General features: G+C 39.7%; 1 protein-coding gene across 1 annotated transcript in view; it reads left to right on the top strand.

Annotated features, from left to right (window-relative positions):
* Positions 1 to 19,429, top strand: part of LOC139419043 (probable E3 ubiquitin-protein ligase HERC6) — a 32,496-nt gene that overhangs the window by 1,248 nt on the left and 11,819 nt on the right. Inside the window, exons 2-23 of the mRNA XM_071168904.1 lie at positions 1,280 to 1,436; positions 1,578 to 1,660; positions 2,104 to 2,331; positions 2,488 to 2,579; positions 3,211 to 3,338; positions 3,457 to 3,614; positions 3,790 to 3,839; positions 3,961 to 4,052; positions 4,246 to 4,305; positions 4,415 to 4,517; positions 4,650 to 4,833; positions 5,020 to 5,171; positions 5,343 to 5,465; positions 5,638 to 5,736; positions 6,080 to 6,259; positions 6,359 to 6,499; positions 6,909 to 7,075; positions 7,177 to 7,246; positions 7,333 to 7,403; positions 7,753 to 7,936; positions 8,224 to 8,326; positions 8,714 to 11,471. Coding sequence (XP_071025005.1) covers positions 1,280 to 1,436; positions 1,578 to 1,660; positions 2,104 to 2,331; positions 2,488 to 2,579; positions 3,211 to 3,338; positions 3,457 to 3,614; positions 3,790 to 3,839; positions 3,961 to 4,052; positions 4,246 to 4,305; positions 4,415 to 4,517; positions 4,650 to 4,833; positions 5,020 to 5,171; positions 5,343 to 5,465; positions 5,638 to 5,736; positions 6,080 to 6,259; positions 6,359 to 6,499; positions 6,909 to 7,075; positions 7,177 to 7,246; positions 7,333 to 7,403; positions 7,753 to 7,936; positions 8,224 to 8,326; positions 8,714 to 8,925 — 2,837 coding nt within the window. The 3' untranslated portion in view covers positions 8,926 to 11,471. The remainder of the gene's footprint in view (positions 1 to 1,279; positions 1,437 to 1,577; positions 1,661 to 2,103; positions 2,332 to 2,487; positions 2,580 to 3,210; positions 3,339 to 3,456; positions 3,615 to 3,789; positions 3,840 to 3,960; positions 4,053 to 4,245; positions 4,306 to 4,414; positions 4,518 to 4,649; positions 4,834 to 5,019; positions 5,172 to 5,342; positions 5,466 to 5,637; positions 5,737 to 6,079; positions 6,260 to 6,358; positions 6,500 to 6,908; positions 7,076 to 7,176; positions 7,247 to 7,332; positions 7,404 to 7,752; positions 7,937 to 8,223; positions 8,327 to 8,713; positions 11,472 to 19,429) is intronic.

The following is a 19,429-nucleotide window of genomic DNA, read 5'->3' as shown; positions in this document are numbered from 1 at the left end:
TCCATTTGGAAGACCCATATTCAACCAAGCTTTAACTTTCTGACTGATGTCTTGAGATAGTGCTTCAATATATCCACATAATTTTCTTTCCTCATGATGCCATCTATTTTGTTAAGTGCACCAGTCCCTCCTGCAGCAAAGCAACCCTACAACATGATTCTGCCACCCCCGTGCTTCACGGTTTGGATGTTGTTCTTCGGCTTGCAAGCCTCCCCCTTTTTTCCTCCAAACATAACGATGGTCATTATGGCCAAACAGTTCTATTTTTGTTTCATCAGACCAGAGGACATTTCTCCAAAAGTACGATCTTTGTCCCCATGTGCAGTTGCAAACCGTAGTCTGGCTTTTTTATGGCGGTTTTGGAGCAGTGGCTTCTTCCTTGCTGAATGGCCTTTCAGGTTATGTCAATATAGGATTCGTTTTACTGTGGATATAGACACTTTTGTACCGGTTTATACTAGCATCTTCACAAGGTCCTTTGCTGTTGTTCTGGGACTGATTTGCACTTTTCACACCAAGGTACGTTCATCTCTAGGAGACAGAATGAACATGGTACCTTTCAGGCGTTTGGAAATTGCTCCCAAGGATGATACAGAATTGTGGAGGTCTACAATTTTTTGTCTGAGGTCTTGGCTGATTTCTTTTGATTTTCCCATGATGTCAAACAAAGATGCACTGAGTTTGAAGATAGGCCTTGAAATACATCCACAGTTACACCTCCAATTGACTCAAATTATGTACATTTTCTGGAATTTTCCAAGCTGTTTATAGGCACAGTCAACTTAGTGTATGTACACTTCTGACCCACTGGAATTGTGAAACAGTGAATTGTAAGTGAAATAATCTGTCTTTAAACAATTGTTGGAAACATGACTTGTGTCATGCACAAAGTTGATGTCTTAACCGACTTGCATAAACTATAGTTCGCCAACAAGAAATTTGTGGAGTGGTTGAAAAACAAGTTTTAATGACTCCAACCTAAGTGTATGTAAACTTCCGACTTCAACCGTACCTAGTTTGGTGGGGACCCGAGGAAACTCAACCAACCCTGTGAAAGGGTTTGGGATCTCATGTTTTTATACTTTAACAACGAAATTAAGTAAGTCAGAAGCTTGTGTAGTAGGGCTTTATTAACAAAAAGGGAACAATGAAGTGACTGGACTCAGATAAATTGTTGATTAACTCCTTCATGCATTAAATTCCATGGCATTTCTGGCATTTAACCCTTTCTAAGACATTGAACATCCAAATTAAACTGCATGTGTTCTACCCGTTTCAGCCCCAGTGGAGGGTCTGGGGGTAGTGGTCTCTGTGGCTTGTGGTCAGGACCACTCTGTTGCTGTGTGCGCGTCAGGACAGGTGTACTCCTGGGGGGCAGGGGGTGAGGGACAGCTGGGCATCACCCTTACTACTGTCTCCAAAGCCCCCAGGCCAAGGCAAGGAAACCTTTAACTTAAACATGAAATAGATATTGATAGTTAAATATCATCCATGATTTACATTGTCAAGTAATGAGAGCCCTCTTGGATTCCACTGATCATTAACAAAGACAAAATGCACTACTTTTTTTTTCACAGACCAGTTCCAATACCTTCGCCCTTGCCGATAACAGTGATACAGGTTGCTTGTGGAAATTCCCATTCTTTGGCCCTGACTAAAGGTATAACATACTGTACCTACTGATGTCTCTCACACAGACTGCATTCCATCTAAACTATGACAACCACATGCATCAGTTAGACTACACTTAGAAAAAAAGGTGCTGTCTTAAATCTAAAAGGGTTATTCAGCAGTCCCCATACGAGAACCCGTTGGAGAACCCTTTTTGGTTCCAGGTAGAACCCTTTTGTGTTCCATGTAGAACCCTTTTTTCAGAGGGTTCTAAATGAAAACCAGAAGGATTCTACCTGGAGCCAAAAAGGGTTCTACCTGGAACCTAAAAGGGTTATCCTATGAGGACAGCCAAATAACTCTTTTGGAACAATTTTTTCTAAGAGTGAACATCAAAAGGACAGTGAGAGGATATTTATTAGGAAAGAATGTAACTCTGGAATTGTTGTGATGTAATTGTTATGAAATATGTAATTTCCTTGTCTTCTACAGGAGGACAGGTGTTCTCATGGGGTCTGAACAGCCATGGACAGCTGGGCCTGGGGAAGGGAGTCCCTCTGCAGCCCATACCTGCCCTGGTGCGCTCCCTCATAGGGGTCCCAGTGACCCAGGTAGCAGCCGGAGGAACCCACACTCTGGCCCTCACCCTCCCAGGCCTGGTCTACTGCTGTGGGGCGAACAGGGCTGGGCAGCTGGGACTCAACCGTGTGGATGAAAAAGGTACTATGGCACTCTACCTCTCTTTGTACACTACTTGTATAAAAGTTCATTTGAACTTGGATTCCTTTTTTTATAACCACTAAGTCATTTTCCAGATGTATTATAATGAGTGGGGACATTGCATGATGCTTGTATGATGCTTGTTCCCCCTGCCAGGCCGGTTCAACATCTGTGCTGTGCCTGCTCTCAGAGTCTTGGGGGTTTCCTTCATCAGCTGTGGAGAGGCACATTCTGCTGTTCTCACCAAGGTATCATGCTATTACTGTGGAGAGGGACACTGCTGTTCTCACCAAGGTATCATACTATTACTGTGGAGAGGGACACTGTTGTTCTCACCAAGGTATTATACTATTACTGTATTTTTACTGAAGGCCCCAAGGGAGATGTTGGTGTGAAAGGAGACAAATACTACGGCAGTTCATTAGTTCATAAAAAGTATTTAATGTCCTAAACAGTGGGCCCACTGGGAGATAGTTCTGCACACAAAGTCAGCAGCCTCTCGAAGATACAATTCATCACATATTGGTAAATAAAGCCAGTTATATAAAATGACCTTGAACAGAGGTGAAAAACAAATGATCAAGTGTCTGGATACACAATGAACCATACAAGTTGTTATCTGAGTGCATGAATACAGTCTCATACTAAATGAGAAGTTACAGTTTATTACAGAATAGAAAGTCACAGGTTATACAGAATATGTCCTGATTATGGATGTTATTACAGATCAAGCCTCAGGGCTACCAGAGTAAAGGTCGACCCTTCAATACTATTATACTGTCTCTTTAAGAAGTGATTAGGGTCCTGACCTGACCAGACCAGAAACAACTCTGGGCCTTGACATGTCAACAACTGGTTTTGGTTCTTTGTGGTCTTTAGGGTGGACAGGTGTTCACCTTTGGAGAGGGAAGCCGAGGCCAGCTTGGGCACAATGCATCAGCTAACGAACTCCTACCCAAACTGGTAGAGGGTATGGATGGACTGGCCTCACAGATAGCATGTGGCAGGTAATGACCAACAGCATAATGCTACTTATACACATATATACACATATAATAAACAGATAGGAAACCAATCTTAAACATTCTCAGTCTGACTGTTTTTGTCTTACTGTAACTCTGCCAGCCATCACACCCTGGTGCTGGGGTCCTCAGGTCAACTCTGGGCCTTTGGCAGTGGGGTCAAAGGTCAGCTAGGGACTGGCATTACGGAGGGCTGCTTGCGACCCACCTCAGTGCTGCTGGAAAGGGCTTCTGGTGGGGCAGCAACAGTCTTACACAACGGTACCAGATACAATGTCTATTTTATTGTCTTTTATTCTCTTTTGTATTTGATTCTATTCAATTATATAATGCAGCTACATACTGACTATGACGTTTTTGGGTGACTGAATTAGAACACATACTGTTTAACGAGACTTGACGTCCCTACAACCTCTTCTTTTCTTTTCTTTACCAGACATGAAGATATCAGTGGGATGGAATTCAAACTTCATTTACACCACTGAGGTAATGTTTCTGACCTTTTATACCTCAGTAAAAGGGAGACTGAAACATTCTAAATGTCTCAAGCAGCTAATTCATGTTTGAGATATTTGAATTTCTTATATTGCTTTATCTTCCTTTGTAGAGTTCTGAAAGAGAACAGCCAATCGGGAGGTTAGATAAAGCCAAGCTGCAAAAATGGCTGACGATGGAGCAAGGAAATGCAGAGGCGCAAAGGTTCATTTATTATAATATTTATTTACGTTGAATATTAAAACATACAATCTACCATAGACAAAGGTTCTTTGCTAGTTAAAAAAAAAAAAACTAGCAAACTCAAAATGAAATAAAAAAACATTTATTTTAAAGTTGTATTTCTTGTAGTATAATTGTACTGAAACATCAAATATGTCCACATTTGTTCCAACAGAGAAATATCCTTGATGTTCTCAACAAGTTCAAGTCTTGTGGCCAGTTTCACCAAAGCCAGGTAAGCTATTTTAAATGTTGGAATGTTTGGATAGTTTATAATGAACACTGTGTGTGTACAGTATGTTGTGTCAATGATAATGCTATACCCATGCTATACCCTCTACCAGTGAGTCTCCATCAACTAAAGCTGCAGGAGCTTTAAGAGTGGACCTAGAGGCTGCTAGCCAGGCTTTTGATCAGCTCTTCAACATCCCATGGATCAGGAAATCAGCTAAGACTAACTCACTCTTCAAAGACTTAAACAAATATCAACAATCTATTAAATATCAATATATATTTTGAATGGAGGATCATGATAGCATAATGTAACTCTCTTCATGTCTATATATATTCTCCATATAGGTAAATATATTGCCACTGGTGGACACTCTTTGCAGTTCAGCAGCTGTCATCAAGTCACCAGAGATCTTTATGATACTACCCACAATCCCTCTTCTCCACGATGACCAGAATGTCATGAACATGGTCATGGCTTTAGCAATAGTTATCGCTGAGGATCTGAATGAAACGGCCATGAAAATTCTAAGTAAATAACATCTGACCTTTTCAGTTTATCAGCAAAAATGGCATCAGTATCATTTTGAAGAATTGTATTATAATAGAAGCATAGCTGACACTGTGACACCTTACCATATATTATAAGATAATATTTTTTTTGCACAGGAAATATAATTAACATATTTTGGACTTGTATTCATGTGTCATGTTATAGAAGACTGGTGGTCGTCACTGGAGCCTTCCATCATGACTAAGCACATTCTGATGTGGAAGAATGCCCTGTCATTTATGCTGAGGAACGGTCTTCTGGCTACCCACAACCCCGGAGTCAAATTCCTGCTGGAAGCCCTCAAGTACCTCCACAGAGTCAGTGTTTGTGTCAATCATTTTTATAATCCTCCTGTGACCATTTTCTGCCGTCTCTGTCATTATTGTTGATCATGCCCCAACATACTTCATATTGTGAACTGTTCACTTCCTCATGTGCAAGGGACATGTGCAAATTTATTTTGATGCTGACATTATGTTATTTCAAAGGCAAACAAAAGGGCCAGAAGAACCCAGGAAGTTCCCGCCAGTACCTTTTATGTGGAAGAGATCATTGATAGGGTAATTCCTATGGATGATGTGAAGCTTTGGCGCTTTTGGTCAACAAGGGAGGTAATAAAATAACCAAATCATCTGTAAATTACTAAAATGTTAGAATGATAAAGTGGTGGAATCTGGTTTCACTTGTCCAGTTCTTTCAGTGCAGATTGATGGAATGAGACAGAGATGGAACCCATGTAGACTATTGAGATGCACTTTCATTTTTCTTTTGTGTCACTTCTAGGACACAGAGGTGACACCAGTCATCTTTTGCCGTTACCCATTTGTGTTGAGTCTGATCTACAAGATGGCGATTTTCAACAACAATGCACTTTTTACTAAGGTATACTGTGTTATTCCACTGGCTGTTTTAAATCCTTTTAATTAATCTTTGTTTTCAAGTATACCATAGCCTACCCAGTGGTTTCCAAAGACCAGTCTGTATATCACTCTAAATAGACCCTGGAGCTGACCCTGTATATAGCTTACTTACTTTCTCGTGTTCTTATTTCTATTTCTTGTGTTTATGTTCTACTTAACAGTAAAAATATATATATGTGTATATATAGTACTACTGATATTGAATACTGCATTGTTGGGAAAATGCAAGCAGGAAAGTTATTTCACTGTACTTGTGCAAGTGACATACATTTTTTTTTAAACTAGTGTATATTTATATATTGCAGGTGGTTCACCATCTCACCCACCTGCAAACAGTGATGTATCCTTCTGGAACGTTCCCAGACAACCCAGAATCTCCCCCTGCTCCAGTCTTCCAGTTGACCTTAAGGCGCCCGTCACTCATCGAAGACACCTTCAGACAACTGGGTGCTGCAGATCATGACTACTTCCAGAGAGAACTTGTGGTAAAATTATGACAACCTGAATTAAGAAAAGCTTTTCGTAAGACTACAAGACAATGTCAGAACTCAACCTAAACGTTCCTCTGATGCTTTATCACTCAGGTGCAGTTTATGGAGGACATGAAGCTGTCGCTCGTCAACATAAGGGACTTTTTCCTCCATGTGTTTGAAGAGCTGTTGGCCTCAGAGTCTGAGATGTTCATGTACAATGACACCAAGACACTGGTCTGGTTCCCTGCCAAGGTAAGAACTAGAATTAGGGAATTACGATTTCATTACTGTATAATAAATCACTGCACTTTCAAGCAAATTAAAATAGTTGAGTAATGGAATAATATTCTAAAAACAATCTAAATACATTTAGTCAGTTAATAGCAACAGAAAGAGATTCAACCACTACAGCAGTGCCACTATCTACACTGTATTAATCAATACAGTATTGTTTACAAGTATAATCACCATCACTCCCTACTCTCTTCCTGATGTACCAAGGTTTTATAGTTGTACACATTCACAGCTAAAAGCTAAATTGCAGTATACAGACAACATAATACAACAAAGGAGATAAAAGTTATTTGAAGAAGAATGGTGCCTGTTCTTGTTTATTCTTGATCTCTGCCTTGACTCATGTGCCACCTACCCTTACTACCAGCCCAGAGTGGAGGAGAAGAGCTACTTCCTGTTTGGTGTCTTGTGTGGCATGGCCCTGTACAACCACAACATTGTACACCTGCCCTTCCCTCTGGCCCTGTTCAAGAAGATGGTGGGGGTCAAGCCCTCACTGGAGGACCTGAGAGAGTTTGACCCTGTTGTGGGAGGGTACGTTTGTATTTTAGAATGTACATTTTAGCATTGAATTAGTGTCCCTTAGAAACGGATGAAAATGTTTCAACATTCATTTATTTTCGCTGTAATTGAAGGAGTTTGCGGTACCTCTTGGAGGACTACACTGATGATGATGTTGAAGAAAACCTGGACATGACCTTCACCGTATGTATAATATTGAAACTGATTGAGCAATGAAATATCCCTAGATACAGTATGTGAATAGTGGTAAAACTGTTTATTTTCATCAGGTGATCTGGGATGACCAGAAGGTGGAGCTGGATCCCAAAGAAACAGGAAAACCAGTCACACGTTTTAACAAGTAAGGCTTCAGCAACTTTTACTCTTACAGATGTAAGATCTTAATTTGATCACTCTGTTGCAGGAGAACATTCCTGCAATGCAGGACATTTTAAAAGTGTAGAATATATTTGAGGTTTAAAAAGGCTTCAGACTTGATTTTCCCTTACAAAAAAATGTATCAACCCCTACAAAAATGTCCAATAATTATAATCAACATAATAATTCACATTTCCTGTTGCTGCAGGGTTATTTTCCTGCTCTAGCAAACTGGCTCACATTACGGTCTATTGTCTGTAATGCATAATACAAGGTTGACATTTAGGAAGTTAGAAATTTCAACAATAAAATACAATTCATTATTTTGACAGGAAGCAGTTTGTTGATGCCTATGTGAAACTCGCCTTCAACCAATCAGCGGAGAAGGTGTTTGAAGAGTTCAGGAGAGGCTTCTTCAAGGTGTGTGACAGGGACGTGGTGGAGTTGTTCCAGCCTGAGGAGCTCAGGGGAGTCATGGTGGGGAAAGAGGACTACGACTGGGACACGCTCAAACAGGTCTATCTATATACAACCATCATTCATTACTCAGTGTGGGGCTGGGTGCTGACTTGAGAAATTAAGGCATAAATCAGTCAGTGTTGATGCATTTATATCAATGGGGGATTTCCTTTGATGTCAAGTTATGGGTGCGTATCTCAAGTTAGGACTGGGACTAGGAGATAATGTGCTATACATGGTGCTTTGTGACATACTGTGTGACTTTGAGTGGTGAATCGTTTAAATGGCATGCAAGTTTAATATTGTTTAATTATTGCTGCCATTTGTTTGATTTGTATATCCAGAACACTGTGTATGATGGAGAGTATCATGCCAGACATCCCAACATCATCACATTCTGGGAGGCTTTTGAGGAACTGACAGATGACCAAAAGAAATCTTTCCTCCGTAAGTATTGCACTAAATTGCTCTCGGTTGAGTAAAACTGGAGGAACCATAAAGTCTTTCATAATGCTGGTTCAAGGTTTTGTCTGCATATTTGAACTTCCTGTTCCACAAGAGCTTTTACCAAAAAAATGTGTCTGAACACATTTGACATTTTAGTAATTTAGCAGACGCTCTTATCCAGAGCGACTTACAGGAGCAATTAAGGTTAAGTGCCTTACTCAAAAGCACACAACATATGTTTCATCTAGTCGGTTCAGGGATTCAAACCAGCTACCTTTCGATTACTGGCACAACACTCTTAATGGCTAGGCTACCGGCAACACAAATAAATTCACTATGTTTCTTCCCATTCAGTCTTCCTTTCACGATCTATCCCCTCCTTCTCAGTGTTCCTGACGGGCTGTGAGCGCGTTCCTATCCTGGGCATGGACAAGATCCAGATGACTGTGGCAGTTCTGCAGAACTCTACTGAACTACATTTCCCAGAATCCCATACCTGCTACTTCCTACTCTTTCTGCCCATCTACCCCTCCAAGGAGATGATGCTGGCCAGGCTCAAAGAGGCGGTGGCCCACAACAGAGGCTTCTGGAAGGAGTAATGGACATTATATATAGGCTACTGCTGTGTTAATTATTTCATTCAATGTGTTTCTTACATGTCAATATATCTCTTCAGTTTAGCATATGATTTTGGTTGTGTTGATATAGCCTTTATCTAGGTTCAGATTTTACACTTAAAAAAAAAACTTTTAAACCTTGGCTTTTTCAAGTGAACATTTTAAATTTGCAAATGTTTAGGCTATGTATAGGCTTACCGTGTTATTGGAAAAAACTATCCTTGACTTAAAGTCCACTAATTTTGAATGTGAGTTATGAAAAAACATTGATTTATTTAGGCATTTTATGTAATTCTGTATGGGAACATCCTTTTTTCTGGACTGCATTATATTTTGACATTCGTGTCTGTATCTTGTGTTCTTTTAACATAATAATTATTTATGTATCTAAATAATACAGATATTAGTTTCACCTTAAAGTATTTTCTTTCATAATTGAGTATTCCCTCAAATGCTGAGCAGTGGTGTGGTTTCTCCAACAACCTGCATAACCTTCCCAGCTAGCACATAACGTTCTGAGAACTATATGTTTCTTCTTCGTTTTGCATACAACCTTCCCTTAACATTTCCTTGTGGTTCTATTTAAAATAAATTGTTCAGAGATCGTTAAGAAACAATGTTCTTCTATGGGAATTTCCATACTTCAGCATAATGTTTTCTGCAGCTTTCCTCATGGTTCTATTTAAATCAGGGATGGGCAACTTTGATGGGGTGGGGGCCTCAAAAAAACAGAACTCATCATGAGGGGTGACAATTCTGCACATTTTGCCATTGGGCATACAGAAAATGTTGCCGTTTTAACGCACATTTATTGCAATCCTACACAGTTTGACATGGGGCAGAGAGAAGATACATTTTTTGACCAATGGGCCCCATCCCGGTCGGTAATTCGACCATACAGTTGAAGTCAGAAGTTTACATACACCTTAGCAAAATACATTTAAACTCAGTTTTCCACAATTCCTGACATTTAATCCTAGTAAAAATTCCCTGTCGTAGGTCAGTTAGGATCACCACTTTATTTTAAGAATGTGAAATGTCAGAATAATAGTAGAGAGAATGATTTATTTCAGCTTTTATTTCTTTCATCACATTCCCAGTGGGTCAGAAGTTTACATACACTCAATTAGTATTTGGCAGAATTGCCTTTAAATTGTTTAACTTGGGTCAAACGTTTCGGGTAGCCTTCCACAAGCTTCCCGCAATAAGTTGGGTGAATTTTGGCCCATTCCTCCTGACAGAGCTGGTGTAACTGAGTCAGGCCTCCTTGCTCTCACATGCTTTTTCAGTTCTGCCCACACATTTTCTATAGGATTGAGGTCAGGGCTTTGTGATGGCCACTCCAATACCTTGACTTTGTTGTCCTTCAGCCATTTTGCCACAACTTTGGAAGTATGCTTGGGGTCATTGTCCATTTTGAAGACCCATTTGCGACCAAGCTTTAACTTCCTGACTGATGTCTTGAGATGTTGCTTCAATATATCCACATAATTTTCTTTCCTCATGATGCCATCTATTTTGTGAAGTGCACCAGTCCTTCCTGCAGCAAAGCACCCCCACAACATGATGCTGCCACCCCCGTGCTTCACGGTTGGAATGTTGTTCTTCGGCTTGCAAGCCTCCCCCTTTTTCCTCCAAACATAATGATGGTCATTATGGCCAAACAGTTATATTTTTGATTCATCAGACCAGAGGATATTTCTCCAAAAAGTACGATCTTTGTCCCCATGTGCAGTTGCAGTCTGGCTTTTTTTATGGCGGTTTTGGAGCAGTGGCTTCTTCCTTGCTGAGTGGCCTTTCAGGTTATGTCAATATAGGACTCGTTTTACTGTGGATATAGATACTTTTGTACCTGTTTCCTCCAGCATCTTCACAAGGTCCTTTGCTGTTGTTCTGGGATTGATTTGCACTTTTCACACCAAAGTACGTTCATCTCTAGGAGATGTTGCTGACATGGGCTAAGTGCATGACTGCTGATGCGAAACCAAATTTTAAAGTTGCACTTTGTGTATTTTATTATTCTAACTCCCAACAGTAAGTTGAGACTGAGTGAGCTCATGTATTTTTTATATATACACTACCTTTCAAAAGTTTGGGGTCACTTAGAAATGTCCCATTTTTTTGTCCATTAAAATAACATCAAATTGATCAGAAATACAGTGTAGACATTGTTAATGTTGTAAATTACTATTGTAGCTGGAAACGGCAGATTTTTTTATGGAATATCTACATAGGCGAACAGAGGCCCATTATCAGCAACCATCACTCCTGTGTTCAAATGGCACATTGTGTTAGCTAATCCAAGTTTTTATAATTTTAAAAGGCTAATTGATTATTAGAAAACCCTTTTGCAATTGTGTTAGCACAGCTGAAAACTGTTGTCCTAATTAAAGAGGCAATAAAAGTGGCCTTCTTTAGACTAGTTGAGTATCTGGAGCATCAGCATTTGTGATTTCAATTACAGGCTCAAAATGGGTAAGCAAAAATGTACGTTCCCTCAACTGCCAAGGAACCAAATGTGCTAGCTGGTGTGTCTGGTACTTTACTATTTATATTTTTGACTTTGACTTTTACTTCACTACATTCCTCAAGAAAATAATGTACTTTATACATTTACCCTAGCACCCAAAGTACTTGTTACGTTTTGAATGCTTAGCAGGACAGGGAAATGGTCCAATTCTGTATACACAAAGATTTTCATGTTAATGTGTTTGGTTATCTATGTCGTTAATAGTTTATTTTAAAGAAAAGTAGTACATTTGATATGTTTGAAGCAGACAGTATGAGTAGATCTAATTATTTAATGTCAAATCATTATTTAGTCAAAAAGATTTAAAAAATAAAAGAAATCAGTTAAATCTATTTTCTACAGACAGACCTGCTTCTATTGATTGCCTGAATCTAAAGAAGACCATTGTTGTTTCCTGTGGAGTGGCGCATACTGCCGTTCTGACATTTTTTTACACAACAATATTTCAGAAACAATTTAAAACTTCAAAAATGGATCGAAATGCAGTAAATGAGCTTCAACTTCAGACCTCACTGTGACCCTTAAATACCATAGCAGGCTGTAAGACAAAAAAACACACACACTTTAGCTTTGGGGAAGAGGGTTTCAGGTGGGCGAATGGGGTAGGCTATGGGGGGTGATAAGTGCCGGAATTAAGCCTCGTGAAGCTACTGATACCTCTCACGAAGTCACCTAACGTCTTCCTAGTGCCATAAAATACCAGCATGAATTAAAATGGACTGTCAACGGAGACCACTTTTTTTCTAAGGTGTCAAACTGCCAGCACGTTCACGTCACGTGACACGTTCACGTCATGTATACGTTGTGTTCACGTCATGCAACGTGGCGCTGACACGTCACGTGTCAGTTTGCTTGTAAGTTTATTATGAACGATCTTACCCCGAATGTCTTAAAAATGTCTACATGTGTTAAGCGTCAGTTTAAGTGACTAGTTTATTATTAAAGATCTCAACATGAACGCCTTACAAACGTCTACATCTACATGATTTTGTAAAAAACATTTTTCATTGCCAGAGTAATCTAATCAATTTAATTTGTCGATTTAGCTAAAATAGGCATATCACCTCTTCCGACTTCAGTGCATTCAAGACAACTGGGAACTCTGAAAAAAACGAGCTCAGACTGGGAAAAATAGTTTTGAACGGTCATCCAACTCGGAATTCCAATTCAGGCATCTTTCTCTGACCTGAAAATCACTGGTGTCATGATTTGACCTCGCTTTTTCACCAGAGTTCCCAGTTTAACGGTTTAATAAACACAATCACTGACACCATGCAATCCTTAGGCTATACATTTCTGTGCAGATGTCTTATGGTTAAAAGCAGGGCTCGAATTGAGGGGTTATGTGAGGATATAGGCCTAACCCTTGTTATAGATACAGGTAAAAAGCATATGCTACCCCTTGTTTAATTAGCCTGAGAAAAACAACCGTCCAGAATATGTAAAGTGATCTAGGGTATAACTCCACGATTATTTCCACATAGGCTAGTAGACTATCGAAGGTCTTGAACAGCCTCAACATCATTTCTTGGTAGACCTAGAGGCTTATGAAAACATTCACTTTTAAATGAAAGCAAGTGTCACTATCACAGGACAATATGGTTGTTTTATTAAATGCTCCGCAATGTAGAATATTAGTGGTAGGCTATGCTTACAGAAAAATACCAAAATCTTAAAATCGGTGTGGGTCTATCCATACACCTAACAGATAAACACAACAATAGATTGACTAGGATCGTTTGACTTTCCCCCGCGTTATATTTGTTCCCAATTAGGCTAAATGTAGTCCTATTAATTTGCTTGGAATGTTTTCCTATTAATTTGCATAGACGAACCATTGCGATTAATGATATTTACTATCATCTGCTTTTTTATGAATAAACAGGCATCGGGGTAAAACAAAAAATGTATAATTTCGATGTCCTCCCCACACATGAATGTTACTTACCTTAGATCACAGCCAGCTAATTTCTACTTCACTCATATGCAAATACGTTTGATTATTACATTTACACATTTTAGTAATTTAGCAGATTGCCTTATCCAGAGTGACTTACCGGAGCAATTAGTGTTTGCAATGTTAATGTGAGATACACAGATGAACTAAAAACACTATGTGCCCAGTATGACAGAGCAAGAACATTTCTTAGCAGATAATGACAACATGACAATAACAGTAGCTGTAGATGATGTGATGACAAGTTGGAGGGTGGTTGGTAATTGACGACATCAGGTGGATCCATGTCTGGGTGTTGGGCAGAGCCCCTAGGTCCCGGAGAACAGGGAACAGGGTAGGAGACAGAGACATAAACAAGCAAACACACAGGTTACAGGCTGATCAGGTATGCAAAAATACAGTTAATTAATAGGGTAATTTAAATGTTTGATTAGACATTCAATATTGTTAACTGCAGACAAAGAAAGGATACCCGTCTGTAATTTGTTATGTCAGTGGGGTTGATGAGGGAGGTAAGGGATGGTCCCTGGAAAAGATGAGAGAGGTGATTTGTCAGAGAAACTCTGGGGTGGTGTCATAACCACTGGAGTCATACACCTTAACAGTACCTACCTGGCAGCGGAGGTTACTTACTGTGTCCCAGTGGTTAGCCTTAAGATTGACTATTTGGAAAAACCTCTGGGCCAGTGTTGGTACTGCAGACAGCATGGTGACGCAGCCCACTATGAGGATGCAAATGCAAATAGGTATCATCTGAGATTTTTATATTCACCTTAACGGATGGTGAACCCAGCTAGGAGAGAAAGAGCAGCAAGGTTTTCCAGGTCTCGCCTTCCTTTCGTCCTTCTTCCAAACCAAGTCATTCACCCGGATGTAGAAGCTCTTGGTCCCATCCTTGATTATCCTCCAGTAGCTCTCCTTCTGTTACTGCTGTGCCTTGTCAATGTTCAATGTCACCTTGATTGATAATATAAATAAATGAAATGTATATTTCATATTATTCCAAATACACTTACATATCTCTTGGAGGGACAGAAAATAAATTAACAGCGGACAATACATTTTTACCTGGTCAAAAACCTCCACATCCTTCTCAGTCCGTGCCTGGAGGTGGTCCTCGAAGGTCTTCTGATCTGGTTCGACAACTTCCACCAGATCAGGTGGAGTTTCAGTGATCTGAAAATATGTTATACAAAAATAGCAATTGACTTAGACTAACACTATCACAAATTTGAAATACTACAGTATATCCAATAATTGTATATACAATTGCATTGTTTACCACAGTCAACAGCTGCAGCTCCAGTCCATACAGCTGCAGCTCCAGTCCATACAGCTGCAGCTCCAGTCCATACAGCTGCAGCTCCAGTCCATACAGCAGCAGCTCCAGTCCATACAGCAGCAGCTCCAGTCCATACAGCTGCAGCTCCAGTCCATACAGCTGCAGCTCCAGTCCATACAGCTGCAGCTCCAGTCCATATAGCTGCAGCTCCAGTCCATACAGCAGCAGCTCCAGTCCATATAGCTGCAGCTCCAGTCCATACAGCAGTAGCTCCAGTCCATACAGCTGCAGCTCCAGTCCATACAGCAGCAGCTCCAGTCCGTACAGCAGGCTATAGGGTGAGTCCTCTGGAGGCCTGGACACTGTTGTTGTGTGCAAAGAGAATGACCTTCAGGTTGTCCTCCCACCATTCCCGGAACCCGTCAAGGGACTTGCCCATGGCAGTCTTGAGGGTGTGGTTGGTTCGTTCATCCAAACCTGGAGGAGGAGGTAGGAAAGGCATATCTATTGACAATGGAAAATATTAAAATGTTGGATTATGTCAAATCAAATTGTATTTGTCACATGCTCCAAATCCAACAGGTAGACCTTTCTGTAAAATGCTTACTTACAAAGCCCTTAACCAACAATGCAGTTCAAGAAACAGTTAAGAAAATATTTACTAAATAAACTAAAGTAAAAATAGTCAAATAAAAAGTAACACAATAACAATAACGGGGCTATATAGAGGAGGTACCGGTACCGAGTGGAGGTACAGGTTAGTGACCCCGTGGAAGGTCACTGATGCCAGGAGAAGTGTGAAGACGGATGAAAACGTAAATCAACAAAATGAATGTTACTGTGTGAATGAAATTGTCATGTTTGGATTGTTCAAGAGTTCGTAAAGAGCTATGAATGTGGATATATTTCATTGTACTGCAGATGCTTTGGATTTATAGTTACAGGGAAACTGTGGAAAGTTCAGAGGAAGCAACACACGGGTGCGCTCCTATCATTTAAATATAGTTGATTAGATTAGAATCTGGTTGTGTTTTCCTTTCTTACATTTTCCCCTGAGCCATATGTGTACCCAATTCAGCTAAATGTAATCATTTTCCCCTGAGCCATATGTGTACCCAATTCAGCTAAATGTAATCCTATTGATAAGCTTGAAATGTTTTCCTATTTAATTTGCATAAGTTAACCATTGTGATTAATGATATTTACTATCTTCTGCTTTTTATGAATAAACAGGCATCGGTAAAAACAACCACAACAAAAGGTTTTGATGCTCTGCATAAGGCCCTTTGATTTTTTATTTGTTTTCCATGAATGACGACTGCAGTGGAAGAATGAGAGAAGGCGATGTACTCGCGACTGGTGACTGGCTGGTGTGTGAGGCCCAGCATGATGACTCAATCACGATGTATTGCATTGTCTGGATGGAAGACCATCTGTGGCCTTTTACAAGGTTCAAACATACCTTTCATTCAATTTAAGGGGCTTTATTGTCATGGGAAACATATGTTTACATTGCCAATGCAAGTGAAATAGATAATTAACACAAGTGAAATAAACGATCAAAAGTTAACAGTAAACATTACACTCACAAAAGTTCCAGAAGAATAAAGACATTTCAAATGTCATATTATGTCTATGTACAGTGTTTTGTACAAAAGGGAAAATAAATAAACAGAAATATAGGTTGTATTTACATTGGTGTTTGTTCTTCACTGGTTGCCCTTTTCTTGTGGCAACAGGTCACAAAGCTTGCTGCTGTGATGGCACAGTATTTCACCCAGTAGATAAGAGTGTGGCGATCTTTAAGAAGAGACGTGAACATTGAAGTCCTTGGGTCACTGATGGCAGGAGAGGTGTGAAGACAGATGAAAAGGTGAATCAGCGAAATGAATGTTACTGTGTGAATGAAATTGTCATGTTTGAATTTTTCAAGAATTCACAGAGCTACGAATTGGTATATATTTTCTTTGTGCTGTAAGTGCTGTGGATTTATTGTTACAGGGAGTGTTATTTTGTTGGTCGGGCAGCGGATAGTTCAAAAAGGGAGCAACACAAGGATGCGCCCCTCTCATTTACATTGAGTTGATTAGATTTGAATCTGGCTGTGTTTTCCTGTCTTGTTTTAACTAGCAAAGAAATGTTGATTTGGGTTGGGCGTGAGTTTCTGCTTGAATTTGGTTAAAAGGACAGTGTTCATACTTTGAGAACTTGCTACCGTGTATCAGACACACATTGTGTTTTCTCATAGAGACTATTCTGAACTGAAGACACATGTTACCATGTTGTTTTAGCCTATTTGGTGATAGTCAAATACTCTGTGTTATTCTGTAATGTATAATGTTTCATGTACACTAATTGTTTGAGTGTCAATTATTTCATCATATTAGTTAAATAGAGTAAATGCAATCCTCGTTTCACAGAGTAATTATTTGATTGACTAAATGTTTATAATTTAGAAGGTTTATTGGTAGTTGTTATTTACACTATACACTTACAGTACTGTAGCATATTGTTGGGTACCACCTTGGCATCTCTGACCTGCTTGCCTCAATTAATTAATGCTAGAACAGTGGTCGCCAGGATTAGCTATTTGTATCTAGTCTCTTAATAATTGCATAACAGTGCAAGTTAGACATGTTCATTATCGTCGTACTGTCATTGATGCAATGATTCACTATCTTGTTAGATCCTCCAGAGAAGCACAGGGCCTGTTGCATTCATTTTTACAGAAAACCACAAACCACCACTGCAATATTGGCCTACACTCAGAAAAAAAGGTGCTATCTACAACCTAAAAGGATCATGATAACATGCAACATAGCACCACCTTGAAGGTTTTCGTCAACCTCTGCTCAGACTAAATAGCAGTGTTCCAAGAACCTCCACCAGAGGTGACTGTAGTATCCTCAAACGGACAAAAAGGAGACACAAGAGGGCACCCCACGCACATTTTAGATCCCAAAGTGTCTTTATTTTCATACTGTATGATCTCTCTCATCACTATCTCCTTTGCCATATTCTCATGTCTTTTCTTGGAACTCCGTCCACACACACACACAACTGTACCGTCTTGTTTAAATTTCTCACATTTTAGGTGTCCAGCTGAGGCTTTGGATGGATCATGTTGCAATGAGATGGGCACAGAGGTATGTATGTAAAGTCGTTTTCAGTGTGGTGGCAAATTAGTTGAGCAGGAGAAGAGGATGTGGTTGCTTGTGGAGGGAGAGCAGTGTGGGTGGTGGGTAGAACAGCTGCAGTGACGCTGATTGGTTTCTCTGGCTCATCACTTCTTGACTAAAAGAAAGAAGGACTTAGAAATGAGTTTGACATTGCCATAGTTCAACAGCTGAAAAGCCTTCATTAACATACTCCCAGAGATAGCAAGACATTCAGTATTCACTGAATGAAGTAGCCTACCCATCCCCATTTACAATTTCATTCATCAATGAAATAAGTTATACTATAACACATTCAATGACATTATTATTGTAGACTATAGGCTACTCCTGTATCTACCTTGTACAATACCATAATCATTGAATGAAGTAGCATACCCATCCACATTTACAATGTAATTTATCAATTAGATAAATAATACTAACACATCAAATGACATTATTATTGTACACTAGCCTACTCGACACAGTAAATAATATTGCCTATGTGCTTTCAACTCGTTATCAACAAAAATAAATTATTTTCAAATAAAACAAATTTGCCTTATTCACACAGTAGAAATAAATATTTTGCAACAATATCACAACTTAAATATAGCCTACTTACAATCGGATCAAAGACATCTTGCTAATTATTTTCATTGTCTCTAAGGAAACTATCTAGGGTATACACTCTGGAAAATCACTTCTGCCGCTTGTAGAAAAACAAACAAATGAATGTCTGTGTCGCCACCGAGCTCTCAAATACCGTGCCCGTCTCTCACTTTATGAACAGTCACTGCTATCTGGATTCCTTGGGATGTCCCTACCCTGAACCCTAAACTATAACCCTTAACTAACACTAAACTGAACCATTTTACATTTATACTTGATTGAGGGAGGGACATCCCAAGGAATCTGAATAGCACGGACCCTCTGGGAAAGCCTATTAACTCCTCTATTCGATTGAAAGCCATGGACTCAACTCTTATTGGTTGTTTGATGCTGGGAACTGGTAACATCTACAAGTCTCTGCTAGGTAAAGCCCCACCTTATCTCAGCTCACTGGTCACCATAGCAGCACCCACCAGTAGCACGGGCTCCAGCAGGTATATCTCACTGGTCACCCCCAAAGCCAATTCTTCCTTTGGCTGCCTCTCCTTCCAGTTCTCTGCTGCCAATGACTGGAACAAACTGCAAAAATCTTTGAAGCTGGAGACTCTTACCTCCCTCACTAGCAGTAAGCACAAATCACTGCACCTGTACATAGCTCAACTGTAAATAGCCCATCCAATTTACCTCATCCCCACACTGTATTTATTTATTTATCTTGCTCCTTTGTACCCCAGTATCTCAATTTGCACATTCATCTTCTGCACATCCTACCATTCCAGTGTTTAATTACTAGATTGTAATTAATTTGTCACCATAGCCTCTTTGTTGCTTTACCTCTCTTATCCTACCTCATTTGCACATGCTGTATATAGATTTTTCTACTGTATTATTGATTGTATGATTGTTTATTCCATGTGTAACTCTGTGTTGTTGTATGTGTCAAACTG

Source organism: Oncorhynchus clarkii, chromosome 10 (genome assembly GCF_045791955.1).
Source record: "Oncorhynchus clarkii lewisi isolate Uvic-CL-2024 chromosome 10, UVic_Ocla_1.0, whole genome shotgun sequence".
NCBI classification, from domain to species: Eukaryota; Metazoa; Chordata; class Actinopteri; order Salmoniformes; family Salmonidae; genus Oncorhynchus; species Oncorhynchus clarkii.
This window is presented reverse-complemented; position numbering and strand designations above follow the sequence as displayed.